Here is a 14,283-nt window from a genome sequence, read left to right as displayed (position 1 = left end):
TTTCACAGTGTAAATATTAAAATATTTATAAATTTTAACAACAACTGTTTCAATATCAAGCGTATCACATCCTGCATTTGAAGCATTATGTGCTATATGAGCCATACATCCATTTCCAGCAATTTCTCTTTTTAAATCGTTTCGAAGCTTACGCCAGACATTATTGAAACCATTACGATCGACTCCACCAAAATTTAAATTTGTATTTGTCAGCTGTGTATACAACTACTTTTTCCTTTAAATTTTGTTTTTCAATTATTTCTAAAATTAAATTAGAAATTGTTGTTGACTGTTCATTTGGAATTGTTTGGAGTGAAATTTTTTTGTTAAGAACACCAATGACTGGATTAAAGAATCTTGCAGTTGCAGGCAACATTTTGATGCTCTTATGATTGAAAGTATCTGTTACGTGAGCTATAAAATTAGCCTTTTCTAGTTCACTTATTGTTATCACATCAATAAACGGTGCAATTATTTGTGTTATGACAGCAGCTGTTTTAGTTTTTCCAAGTGTAAACTTTGATACGCTTTACTGTCGTTTCCGACCACTTTTTTAATAAATTCATTTGCATATTTGTCACTCCATTGAGTTTTTCGTTTCTTTTCCTTAGACATGATGCTATAAAAAAATTGAATTACTAATTGAAACAATCTTAATTGTATATTTTTACTTACTATCTTATTTAATATAACTAGTTTAATATATAAATCTAATTTAGGAACCACAAACATAAATTTAAATATTAAAATAAATAATTTCTTGTCACTTTAAAAAACTTTCAACACAGGTTAAGATAATACGACGAAATTCTAAATTCGAAAAAAATTCGACGGCATCATAAATTGCAAATTTGTTTTTAAAAAAAACGTTAAAATTTTTATTAAAATTTAAAAAGTGAAATTTGTACTAAATAATTCAAAAATACGGGACAAATGTGGTCAAATAAAGGACACAGGACATTTTGTAAAAATAAGGGACTGTCCCGGCTAAATACTCGCAGATGGTCACCCTAATTATCAAGTACGTATGCCAGATCATGATTTTTTAGTGGTTTTTAGACATAAGCTTTTACCATCTGTTTATGCTGCTTAAATTATTGATCCAAACAAATTTGCTAACGTAGTGCCATATTCTGGACCAACGTATACTGCTATTAGATCTATGAAGCATGATAGTAGCACTGCTTTTACTCATGGCCGTGGTTTGAAGCGCCTTGTTTTATTTAAAAATATTAGGCTTCACATATGTACACAAGAAGGTCTGGTAAAATCTATATTTGCTGTTGCATGTGATGGAGGCCCTGATGAAAATCCAAGGTTTCCCAAACCATTGCAAGTTGCTATTGCAAGATTTGTTAAATGGGATTTGGATGTCTATCTAACAGGAACTCATGCAGCTCATTATTCAGCATATAACAGGGTTGAACGGCATATGGCTCCGCTGAGTCGGGAGTTAGCAGGATTGGTTTGCTACATGATCATTTTGGGACACATCTAAATGCATCTGGAAAAACAGTTGACGTTGCTAAAGCTGCAGAAACTCTAGCTGAGGTATGGTTGGATATAGTAATTGATAAATACTCAGTTTGTGCTGAATATATTGAACCTTCCTAACTGTCACCAATACCAGAGCAAGATTCAAAATGGGTTGTAAGTTACGTAAAACAAAGTCAATGCTTCTTAATGATCGTTAAGTGTGATGTTTCGATTTACTGTAAACCTTGGCGAAGTTCCTGGAAAAAATATTTTTCTCAACGTTTTGTACCAGGTTTAGTTGTAATGCTGCTGAATGCAGTTGTAATGCTGCTAAAGAAATTATTATTCCTGAGCCAAAGGTAGCACAAAATGTTCCTAAACCTTACTTTTCTTCTCTAGCGCAGCGCTTGGGATATATAGGTTCAAAAATTTTGATGGATGCTTCCTTTGATTTGTACTGCCCATCAATTTCAAAACAAAAAATTGATCAAAGAACTTGCAAAACCTGCAAAATTTATCACGCTTCTAAAGCAAGTGTTAGGCGTCACAAATGTGTGTTTAGAAACATAATCAACACTAACTCAAAGGAAAATAAAAATGACAATGAAAACAATGATACTCATCAATTAACAGTAAATAAAAGTAATTCTGATCAAATTCATGTCATCAAAAACATATTTGATTGGGTGAAATCACCTTTTGATTTAGATCTCCAACAATTTAAATTAATTGATTTATGAAGACTATATTAATAACTTTGTTTATAAAATAATAAAACGATGTTTTGAACCCTATAAAGATAAGAGTTTTTCTTTTTTTAATTTGTGATTATTAAAAAAATTTTTATCATCCTGCCCTTAACCACAACCTATACTTTAAAGGTACCAAGCAAACATTCTCGCCAGTTTGTTGATTTTAAAAGTTTTTTTCCTATTTGCCAGCAAAAGCACTCAAAGATCAACTACACAAATCTTTCAACATGACTTTTTTGGTTTATTTATTGCAAATGATTTTTTAAATGATTGCAAAGTAATACACTTCACTGTCACCTTGATGTTCAAAGTTAAAATTTTTCAAACACTAAATTGCTTGCATTTTTTTTAGCTAAAATACTTTTTAAAAATTTATAATCTCCAGTTTTCTCAAGCTTCTTAGTTTATTATATTTATCATAAAAAAATTACCCTAGGTAAGATAGGCTGATGATGCAATTTTGTTACGTGACATTTTTTATATACAAGAAATCATAACTATGTTCTCACACACAAAGAATTTTCGTATTTATATAAGACTGAGTACAAATGTGTTTTCCTCGAGGTAATTATTCTCCTACTTTAATTGCGATACAACAGCATAGATGGAGGTAAGAGTAAAAAAGTATGTAAAGTAGTAAGTATGTAAAAAACTGTGACATTATTAAAATTTTGAAAGAAATTTACCAGGCGGGAGATCAAAACAATAGTTTTGACTATCGTAAGCAAATCGTTTTGAATATGGCAAGCAAATCAAAAAATTGTGCATTATCATTAAAATTTTCCCTATTCCTAAATAACTAATAAACGTAACCAAGCATGTGAGATGTTACATTTACAAAATGCTTCAAACGATTACTATAAGGTGACATATAAACATGCCTGCCCGTTTATTTGGAACTAAAACCCCACAACATTTTTACCAAGCCCATTAAAGCTTATGACATTATTATTGTTAAATTTAAACTTCTTTTACTGATTTTTAAGTTCCTTTAGTAAAAAGAACTTTAAAATTTCAAAAAAAAAATTAATTAGATCTTTTTTAAGGGCAAGTATACTTCCCTTCCTCCCCAACTGTCATTTCATAGTAATGGTCATCGTTTTAATTAAATTAAAAAAAAAATTATTTATTTATTATTATATTCAAAAATATCTAGTTATTTATTAAAAAACACCTAGTTATAGTTAAGTATTTGTTAGTTGTGATAAATTATAAAAACAACTTTACTTTTTTTAATTAGTACGTACGCTCCCCCCCCCCCATCCCACATACGCTTTTTGAAGACCCCCTCCCCCTATGAGCGTACGTACTTTATGGATGACCCCTTAATGTATGTAAATCTAAAAATCAACATTTTGACAGGATTTAAAAAAAAAAAAAAACCAGGTCGCCTAAATAAAAAAAGATATTCTAAACGATCGGTTTCTAAATGTAAACTTTGGTGAAAAACGTTTTTAAAAAATGGCGAATATAAGCATTTTTTAGTGTAACTTTTTAAACTTCTACATCAAATTAGAGAATTTTCCTTTGGTTTTTAGGTCAATATTTTTGTATGAACTTTGATCAGAATATAATTATAATCAATTATAATCAGTAATAAAAATAAGTGGTAGAGATGTAAATTAGCGCCCTTAATATTGTAACAGATGTAAAATATTGTAATTTATCTAATATTTCAAAACTAATAAATAATTATCAAATTCCAAAAGGTAAAAAGTTTTAACTTGCTTGGTGGATCTTTTTCCGATGCCCGCGTGGATTTTTGAGAACGCGTTCTTTCAAGTTCAGAAAAGCCTAGTAACTAATTAAAACTACTTTAAAAACGAAAGTGAAACATCGTTAAACAAACGTTAACTGAAGGTATTTGGATAAATAAATTTCTGGAAATATAATTTTTATTTTAATATTATAAATATTTTATAAACATATTTTATGCAGATTTTAACATGATACATTGTATTACAATGTTTCATGTATGATATACAAATGATATTATTATATTATATAATATTATAATCATTGTATAATATGATATGAAATACTATTAATAATATAATATTAAATATTGTTCAGATGAAACAAAAAAAAAAACTAGATAAGAAATATGCTTGTTAAAATACTGAAACTTTCAGTATTTTAACAAACATATTTTTAGTTTAGAAAGGCAAGAATATTTTTTAAGTCAGCATTCTTGTTATTATTTATTTCAGTGAAAGTAATAAGAAAATTTCGAGGTTTAAGTGTGAGTAATATTGACTTTGATATAATTACATTATATCTTTTTACTTGCCTATTTCCAGCTGAGTTATAAGGAGTTGTCCTGCCAGTCGCAATATCTTTTGTAATGTACTGTTTTAATTTAGAAATGTGAGTACTTATCTAAAACAGTAAACATATATTGTTCAGTAGTTGAAGAAAGTAATGGCTCTTTGAAATCTATGGATAAATATTTTAAAGGCTGAATTGCTTTAATAAGGTGCACAGTATTTGGATAATGGCACTTCGTTTCTTATTCATTGCATATTCTACATAATCTCCCTATATCTAATATAAGTCGAGTAACTTCAGGATGGCAAAGTGCAGCATGCAAATCGTATAGTGACTCTGAACTTATTGTTGCACACCAAACATGAGTAAACGACCACATTTACATTTCCTTGGACAATAATGAATATCATTTGAATATAGAGACAAGTCTATTCTTCAATGCATTATATTATTATTCTTTATTTTACTGTTTGATGTATAATCATACCTAAATGCCACATAGCATTGTACTGTGATAAAAATGAAATGTTGACCCAGAAGAAAATGTTGCCAATGAGTTATGGCTTCAACTATTGTTTGAATTTTATTCTACCAATGAATAGTATTGTTCACTTTCTTGAAGAGTACACGAATGGAAGGCAAGATACCTTTCATCTTAGTTAAGTATGGCTGATATAGCAAAGTCAAAAACATTAGTCTCATCAATGGTTTGCATTAATGATTGAACAAGCTCATTTTTTACATTTTCAAATGCTGGTATTTGTTGTAGATTAATTGGGGAAAATGCTTATATTTGTAGTTGATGTATAACAAAACTATATAATAATATAAAAGATTTTTATCTGAATTTTTTTTTTGCGTAGTATAAGAACATTCCAATAATTTATCCATTTTGCATAGTATGAGAACATTCCATTAATTCGTTGAACAAGATGTCAAGATCTAGTGGCAATAGGTTGACAATCTTATGTGAGATCAGCAAACAAATCTGAAGGCTCAGTTTTCATTGTTGTAAAAGCTGTAAAGGTTATTGGTGGTCGTTTTTCACTATATATAATAATAATACTTTCATGCAACTCTTGAAAATCTGTACCAAAAATGATGTCTATACATAATTTATCTAGCACATGCAAACTCCATGACTTTATTATAGATTTTGTTTTGAAGAGTTATTGAAGCATAACAATATCCGTTTAAATTTGATGGCAAAAAAGCTGTTGCTTCTTTGTCATCAAATAATATTCTCTTCATAATTAACTTCTAAATTGACTTAAGTTACAAGTTTATTATTAATGAAACTTTTATTTGTACTTCCACTATCAAGGCTTTTATTTTATATTTGTTATTTATAGTAATTTTGTGGCAGGCTTAGAGGGTTGGCTAAGGCTGACATGGAACAATATTGGCTAAGGCTGACATGAAACAAAAATAATTATCCTCAATTTTAGGAACGGTTGCTGAGAAATTACAAGATTGATAAAGCTTTTTTAAAATAAGCAAGATATTTGGTATGTGGATGTCTTATGATCCCGCAGAACCAACGCAATTGCTATGATTTTACTGAAGTGAATACATTACTGGTATAATTAATAGTATTACTTGTAGATGGTTTTTGCATGGATGAATTAATACTCTTGAATAGATGCAGTGAAGATTGGTGTAGTTGATAGCGAGTTTGAATTTTGATGGGTCACATTTAAAAAATTTTGCTTGGTCAAAGGTAATGTCTTATTTTCTTATACACATTGGCGTACAATGTTGGAAAGCAAGCCATTTATAAAGGGCATCACAAACCATTCCATATTTGTACTGCTCTGCGGTAACATTACTAAACTTAGAGTCTTAAGATAAGTTCTTTAGCTCAATTAGGAATTGGTCTATCTATTCACCAGTGTTTACATGTAGATAAAACATGTCTGACAAATATTTCATTTTTTGGTTTTTATAAATGGAGTCAAGTATTTTTGTTACTTACCCAAGCTCATTACCTGATATGTATGAAATATATTCATACATATCAGGTTCAACATGAATAATTAGTAGATTAAGCTTTCTTTCATTATCAGTAACTTATAAAGTTCTTTTGAACCAATGGTTGTATGTTCTTGCTGAATCTGGTAAGTTGGGATCTATATTAAGTCTATCAGGTTTTATGAATCTTTCCATTTTTTCTTTTTATTTCTTTGTGGTAATTTTCAGCTCTTTTGATTATAACAAATAACCAAATATAATATAGAGCTATAATTGTATTGTAGTCTATATAAGAAAGAAAAGATAGTATATAACACCAATATATATATATATATATATATATATATATATATATATATATATATATATATATATATATATATATATATATATATATATATAATATATATATATATATATATATATATATATATATATATATATATATATATATATATATATATATTAAAATATATAATAACAACATTTGTGTTGCAATGACTGCTTTAATATGTGACCTTTATATATAATATATCTTCCAAATTAATTTCAAAAATGAATTAAACTTTAATTTATTATATGGATGTCAAAATTTTTTTTGTTAATTCATTAATTTAAAAGCAAAATGATAATAAGTTTTCAAACCGTAAATTAATTTAAATCTCAAAATATTTTTTTTTTCATTATTAAATTTTTAAAGCGTGGGATGCAGCACCCACTTCCCTAAGACAATTGGTAAAAAGGCTTATACATTTTGTATACATTGTATTTTATTATACATTATATTGTATAAATTATATATTATTATACATTTTTTAAGTATTTTTGATATCAGGATAACCAGGGCCATCCTGAATGGGGGGTGTCCCACCCCCCTCAAAGCTGTCATATAAGCATTTGAGTTAGCACATTTAGCAAGTTTTGAATTATAGTTGACAAATTGCAAATATTGAGTACCTTTTTTTTTCTTTTTTTTTTAATGGTGTCTCTAGTTGGCATAAAACATGTTCAACCCCCCCCCCCCCCCAACGGAAGACCTTTTTGGGACGGCCCTAAGGATAACAGCGCTTAGAAATAGGGTCAACATTTTGTTAACAGTTACCTAAAAGTATCTAAGGTCAGTCATTTTTTGCCAACCTTTATTCTATGTTGTTATGATAAAAGTTTGGTGTTATATGTTTTGTGCGCCAACCTTATGCCATCACACCCCCTGCCCTACTCTAAAATGCAAAATTTGACTGTGGTATATCGACATCTTTTTGTAAATAATAGTTGAAAGATTAAATTTACCTTTATAGATTAAAAATACTTTATTGAAGGCCTTTTTAATGGTAAATAATATTTTAGTGTTTAATTAGTTTAAAAATTTTATGTCACTTACCTATTTAGGACACTTTATAAAAGTTTAGTTTAATTTAATATTGTTAAATATTTGAAGTTTAACTAGCAATAAGAAGACATTAGTGAGTACTTAGTGATTTTTTCTAGCTGTATTTTTTCAATACCTCTTTTTAACTCTTCTTTTTATAGTAAATGGAGAGGACAACACATAAAGAAGTTAAACATTTCAACTGTTCATGTATATCTAAATATGGTCTTGGAATTTTTCCTGTTCTATTTGGAGTCTGTGTTATGTTAACTTTTATCATTACATACACAATTGCAGTAAGTGATGGACATATATATCCTTTCTTCCCCACAATTAGTGATACTGGAAGTCAAAAACCTGAAAGCAATGTATTTGGTTTACTTTTAAGCATTTGCAGCTTTCTTGGATTCATTGTTGTTGTTATACGCTTTATTCAGTTTAACCATATTTTAGAAACTAATGAATTGATTGTTTCTAGAGTTTTACTTATAAATAAAGTAGCTCTCTTTTTTGGAGTTGTTGCTTGTTTTGGTGCAGTTGTAGTTGCAAATTTCCAGGTACATTTTCTTATTATTTGTAGTAAAAGAATATGTTTTTCTGTTTTAAAAATTGCTAACATGTGAATTAGAGGCCATAAAATGCTCTTTTGAATCTTGACACTTTTTTCGAAATAAGAAAAAAAATTTTTTTTTTTACATATCTAAAGTGTTTCATACATATTTCTGCCGATATTTAAACTTAAAAATTAAGTTAAAAGTTTAAAATTTAAAACTGCAATTAAATCATTCAAGCATTTAGTATAAACTTTCAGTTGATGTAACTTGAGCAAGGTTAAGGTTGGCGTTTTTACTTTTGACATTATAAATTTAAATTTTTAAAAAAAGATGAAAAAGAACAAGATTATTGAAAAAAATATATAGAAAAATTTTTTTCAAATGTTTTGTTTTTCATACTGCCTGCTTAAACCTCAGTTTATGGATGCACTTTGTGGTTATTTTTATTTGTTAACTTTGATGTGCATCAAAGTTAACAAAGGTCATTAATGCACATTGATGACCTTTTTTTGCTGTCTATGTAAAATTTTAAATAAATTTAGATTTTTAAATAAAGATGAAAAACAAGATATGATTGTTATTTATTGATTTATAAATAATTTATAAATGAAAACGAGATATTTTTTACAAATACGTATTTTTTTCATAAAGTACATAAATAAGGCTGTTTTAATTTAATCTAATTGATTCAGCTCTCTCTTGATGATATATGCAACCATTTTGTGCCAGGCTTGCGTATAGGTGGTTATTTATATCCCTCCACCTTTATATAATGCTTTATATAATTTATATAATGTGACAATATATATTACAAATGTTTGAAATAACCAACTTTTAAACAAAAAGGATATTCCAATTTTTTTTACGTTTATATGTTTGACGAAAAGATTTTTCACAAAAAAATTACTGATAGTAAATTTTTTTTAGTAATAGGAGAATGGGAACAAGAAACCCTAAAATCTTAGCCCTCCCCCTTCCTCTTCCTTCCTTCCATCTCCTTCCTTCCTTAAACATGAGGGCAATTAGTTGAATTATTTATTTTTTCATAAATATAAACTAGTTATGTGTTTATTGACAGGTTTTAAATTTTATGTTTAAATTATTTAGCGTTTTTATTACCATGTAAAGAATACCCCCACCCCTCAATTTGAGGGGGCCACAAACTTTACATGGTCATAAAAATGAACACTGAAGAATTTAAACCTAAAATTTGAAATCTGTCGATGAATACATAACTAGTTTATATTTATGAAAAAATAAATAACTCTACTCATCTCCCTCACGTTAAGGGGAGGGGAAGGGGCTAAGATTAATGGTTTCTTGTTCCCATTCTCCTATCACATTAATTAATATATATATATATATATATATATATATATATATATATATATATATATATATATATATATATATATATATATATATATATATATATATATATATATATATATATATATATATATATATATATATATATATATATATATATATATATATATGTAATAAATAACCATTTGGCTTTATTGCATGAAAGGAAAATAAAATAAAATTAACTTAAAAAATTTTTTTAAATATAAATAATTATTAGATTTGAAATCACTAGAGTAAAAGTACCGCAAACCGGACAGTGCGCAAATGAGGACACTTATCGAAAAAACTAAATATTTTCACTAAGAATAAAGATATTCGTAAAATTTTAAAAAGTTTTTAATTTTTAGTGTTTGGAAAATTATAAAATTTCAAATAAAAATTATTCAGATGATTGCTTTAATAAGATATTTAAGTTCAAAATCTAAACCAAATCTCTAAAAATCAAACTTTTATTAAGATATTTAAGTTCAAAATCAAACTCTAAAAATTTGGAAATTAGGTTCTCAGCATGAAAAATTTAAAAAGGCAATTTAAAAACAAAGGAAGCTATTTTGTTGGAAATTTCTGTTAATTTCAAAAATAGTTTTAGATTTTCATAATCTCCGTTAAAAAGTTATGACGACAATAAGATTTTCTCCAGTTTTCACCCTTAAATCGGACGCAATAAATCCACCCTATAATCAATTAAAATTTAATAGGTTAATCTGTTTATTATTTTTTCACTCTAATTAACTTTTTTTATTATGTTAACGTTAATTTATTTTATTATTTTTTCACACTGACTGAATTTTTTTCATTTGGGTTTTTTAAGTTTTCACACTTTCGTGTTATTTAATTTTGTACTTTTGCACTTATACTGTTAAAGTAAAAGTGTAAAATTAACCACAAAAGTGCATCGTTTCTTCAATTTCTGTATCTGTAATTTCAAAATCTGTAATTGAATTGAATTTACTAAACTTATAATGGCAAATAATAAAACAAATGAGAAGCCTTAATTCTACTGCATACCAAAATCAACGTTATTTGACTGAAAATCAAATAAGACTTTAGTAGTTGGTAGTGACAATACAACAAAAATGAGCCCTTTTATCCAGTTAACCTTGGTTCACCTTCTTCAGATGCTTGGCGATCGGGGCTTTGGTAGACGATTAGATCAAGTTCAAAGTTTAGTGAGAGACTATTTAATTGAAAATAATGAAGCGTGTTTATTCAAAAATGGAATGTCTGGTAGCAAATGGTACAAAGGATTTATAAGTGGCACTCAGAACTAAGCGAAAGAACAGCTACAAACATCGGATCTTTGAGAGAAGGGTCATGCACACCAGAAGTTATTGCCCGTTATTTTGATGTTTTAAAAAAACATTTTGATTTAGCAAAAATAAGTTTTAGTAAAGCCATGCATTTGTGGAATCGTGATAAAACTAGTTTCAATGGTGACAAAGGGAATGCGAAAGTAATTACCAGAAGAGTTGCAAAGCGTTCACTAGTACTAACTGGAAATAACAAAAAAATAAACTACACTGTTCTTAACTGTGTTAATGCTGACGGATTCCTTCTACCGTCTTTTGTTGTTTACAAATCAAAGAATCGACTCTGATGATGATTGGATTAAAGACCCACCAAACACACTTTACACAACATCACCATCTGGTTAAATGGAAAGTAATCAGTGTTTGCATTGGCTCGATAAAATGTTTATTCCTCATATTCAAAAAATTGGTGGTCAACATATTTTACTTTTAGATGGCCACAGCGCTCACGTGTCACTAAGTGTAGCCTTAAAGTGTAAAGAAAACAATATAATACTAATATGTATTCCCGCCCATTCATCTCACATTCTGCAGCTTCTTGATGTTGGTGTATTTTGCTATGTTAAAGATGTTTGACGTGATATTTTAAAAAAAAAATTTTCTAAAAGTGGTTTTAGCAATTTGTCCAAAAAAATTTTCCTAAGTCTCCTCGTACAGTTGTATAGAAGCAACAAAGCTTACACTCGCACTTATTGCTGGTTTTGTAAACACTGGGCTCTTTCCATTAAATCAAGACAACATTGACAAATCAAAATCACAAATTTGTCGAACTTTAAATAACACCTTAATAACATCATCAGCAGTTACAAAATTACCACGCAACCTAAGTTCTTTGCCTCAAATTGCTCAACAAACACAAACTTTAATTCCGCCTGAACTTCAATTTCAACTTTAAATTTAACTTATCAAGAAGAAAAGGCGACTTGTGTAAAAATCAGTCTCGAAAGAGCTCTCTTGAAGCAATTTCAATTCCAAAACGCTTACAAGCATCCTGCAAAAAGAGCTAGAAATGTTAGAAAAATGGCTGGTCAAGCTACAGAAGAAGCATGGTTAAACAAGTTAAGATAAGAAGACGCGAAGCTATTAAAACGAAAATATGTTGAAAATGCAACAGCAGAAGTAGAAACTCCTGCCAAGAAAGCAAAAAAAAACTACAAAAAAGTTTTTCGAAAATGAAGAGTCAGAGAAGCAAGTTTTATGGAAAACTTGTAAAAAATCAAGTTGCAGTTCGTGGCTTTGTGAACCTTATCTCCCAAAAAGATATATAAAAGGCAAAGAATTTTTTTGCACAAAAAGTTGCAGAACCTAGTTTATAAATTTTTTTATTTTTACTTCAAGGTCAAGCTTGCTTATGTTTTTTTATTTTTTTTATTTTTTCTAGTTTTTTCTGCTTGTATTTTTATTATGTGTATATTTTAACAATGAAAATAAAAATATTGAGTTTATCAATTTATCTATGTTTTTTTCATATAATTTGAAACTGTCCGCTTTTAGGAACAATTTTCCGAAAAGCGGACACTTTAAAAAAAAAAAATTTATTTTCCATAGAAACTTGAAATTAAATTTTCTTTTACACTGAAGAACTTTTTTTTGCACTGAAGAATTGCTTTAATAAACAACCATATTCAAGAAAAAAAAATCCTATAAATTCTTGATATTAAAAAAGTTATTTAGCTTTTTGTGAAGAGTATCCGGTTTGTACTACTTTTACTCTAATTTGTAACAGAATGTATCAGTGGAAAAAAATTCAATTTTTTCAACATATTTTTAAGTTTTTTGTTTTCCTCATAAGATTACAATATATTCTTTTGAGAGAATTTAAGTTATTAATGTGATATCATGAGTTTTTTCTTTAAAGGATCGAGGGAAATCTGCTGAAGCTCATATTGTAGGTGCTGCATTTGTATTTGGAGGTAGTGTGGTTTATTGTTGTTTTCAGACATACCTCACCGCTTATATGCTGGAATGTGGATTTAATTCAAAATGTCTTTATTATGTTAGATTGACTCTCTGTATTTCAAGCGCTACATTATTTATACTTTTTGGTGTTTTTTTTTATTTTTCAAACAATGCCACAAGAAATGGACAGAAAGATTTAACTATTTGGAAGTCCACTGATCCAGGTTATAAAATGCACATTATAAGTTCCTTATCAGAATGGTTTTGTGCTGTGTGTTTATTAATTTATTTTATAAGTTTCAGCAGAGAATTCAATGAAGTTAAAATAGGATTTACTATAAAAAGAAATGAGCTTGGCTATCAAAGTATTCCACAGTTTGTTTAACTTTAAAAATATTTTAAAAATGCTATTCCATTGGTAGTTTTTTTAATTTTAATCTATAAATAAATTTTGTATTTTATGAGTGAAATTTATAAATTTCAAAATGGTTTTATTTTATTTTAGAAAATTAAGTTTTTTTTTGTTGAGAATTTGAGATTTTTTATCATATAAGCTTTTTTAATTTATTTACTAAAGTTTATATAAATATGTAAAGATATTGTCAGCATTTAAATAAATATGTCAGTATGTCAAATGTCAGCATTTAAATAAATAGCAATATATATATATATATATATATATATATATATATATATATATATATATATATATATATATATATATATATATATATATATATATATATATATATATATATATATCTTTATATATATAAAGGGCAATGTGTGTTTGTGTGTGTGTTTGTTTGTTCTCTATAGAAATCCAAACCGCCGGACCGATCTCGATGAAATTTGGCATGGGGGTAGTCCTCGAGGGGGAGAAGGTTCTTAGCTGGGTTTTGACCCCGTACCCCGACCCCCGGGGTCAGGGGGGCTTAAAAATGGGCCCCCCTGACCCCGGAATCAGGGGGGACCATTTTTTGGGCCCATTTTGTGTACAAATATCAGGTAAGCCAGTTTAAATATATATATATATATGTATATATATATATATATATATATGTATATATGTATATATGTTTATATCCATATTATTTATGCATAAATAGTATGGATATATATGCGGTTCCAATTTTTAAAAACTCTAGAAAACACTTTGACCTCTTCAACTATCCTACCATTAGTCTTCACTCTATTTTTAGTTGCTTTATTTAAAGTTTTTGAGATTATTAAATCAATTCTTTCTAACTGCAGCATTAAAGTTATCCTTGAAGGCCTGCACTCTCCTCCATTTCGAGTAACTTTAAAGGTAC

The 14,283-nt window shown here is 28.0% G+C and overlaps 1 protein-coding gene across 2 annotated transcripts; it reads left to right on the top strand.

Moving 5' to 3' along the window:
- The first annotated feature begins 3,949 nt into the window (after positions 1 to 3,949).
- On the top strand, positions 3,950 to 13,605 carry LOC105848638 (DNA damage-regulated autophagy modulator protein 1). 2 transcript variants are annotated; one of them, XM_065813679.1, is made up of 3 exons: positions 3,950 to 4,088; positions 7,998 to 8,393; positions 12,930 to 13,605. In XM_065813679.1, exons 2-3 carry the CDS (start codon positions 8,001 to 8,003, stop codon positions 13,353 to 13,355), a joined length of 819 nt encoding a protein of 272 aa, XP_065669751.1. In that variant the 5' UTR covers positions 3,950 to 4,088; positions 7,998 to 8,000; the 3' UTR covers positions 13,356 to 13,605. The 2 variants fall into 2 exon arrangements, with proteins under 2 accessions (XP_065669751.1, XP_065669752.1); XM_065813680.1 differs by lacking the exon at positions 3,950 to 4,088 and adding an exon at positions 4,595 to 6,216.
- Positions 13,606 to 14,283: the final 678 nt, after the last annotated feature.

This window comes from Hydra vulgaris, chromosome 12, assembly GCF_038396675.1.
Source record: "Hydra vulgaris chromosome 12, alternate assembly HydraT2T_AEP".
NCBI lineage: Eukaryota > Metazoa > Cnidaria > Hydrozoa > Anthoathecata > Hydridae > Hydra > Hydra vulgaris.
Note: the sequence above shows the minus strand (reverse complement) of the source record. Positions and strands in the feature narration are given on the sequence as shown.

Coding starts and splice junctions, on each gene's coding strand:
- LOC105848638 (XM_065813679.1), top strand. CDS start 8,001: ATGGAGAGGACAACACATAAAGAAGTTAAACATTTCAACTGTTCATGT. Junction 8,394..12,929: donor TTGTAGTTGCAAATTTCCAG/GTACATTTTCTT, acceptor TTTTCTTTAAAG/GATCGAGGGAAATCTGCTGA.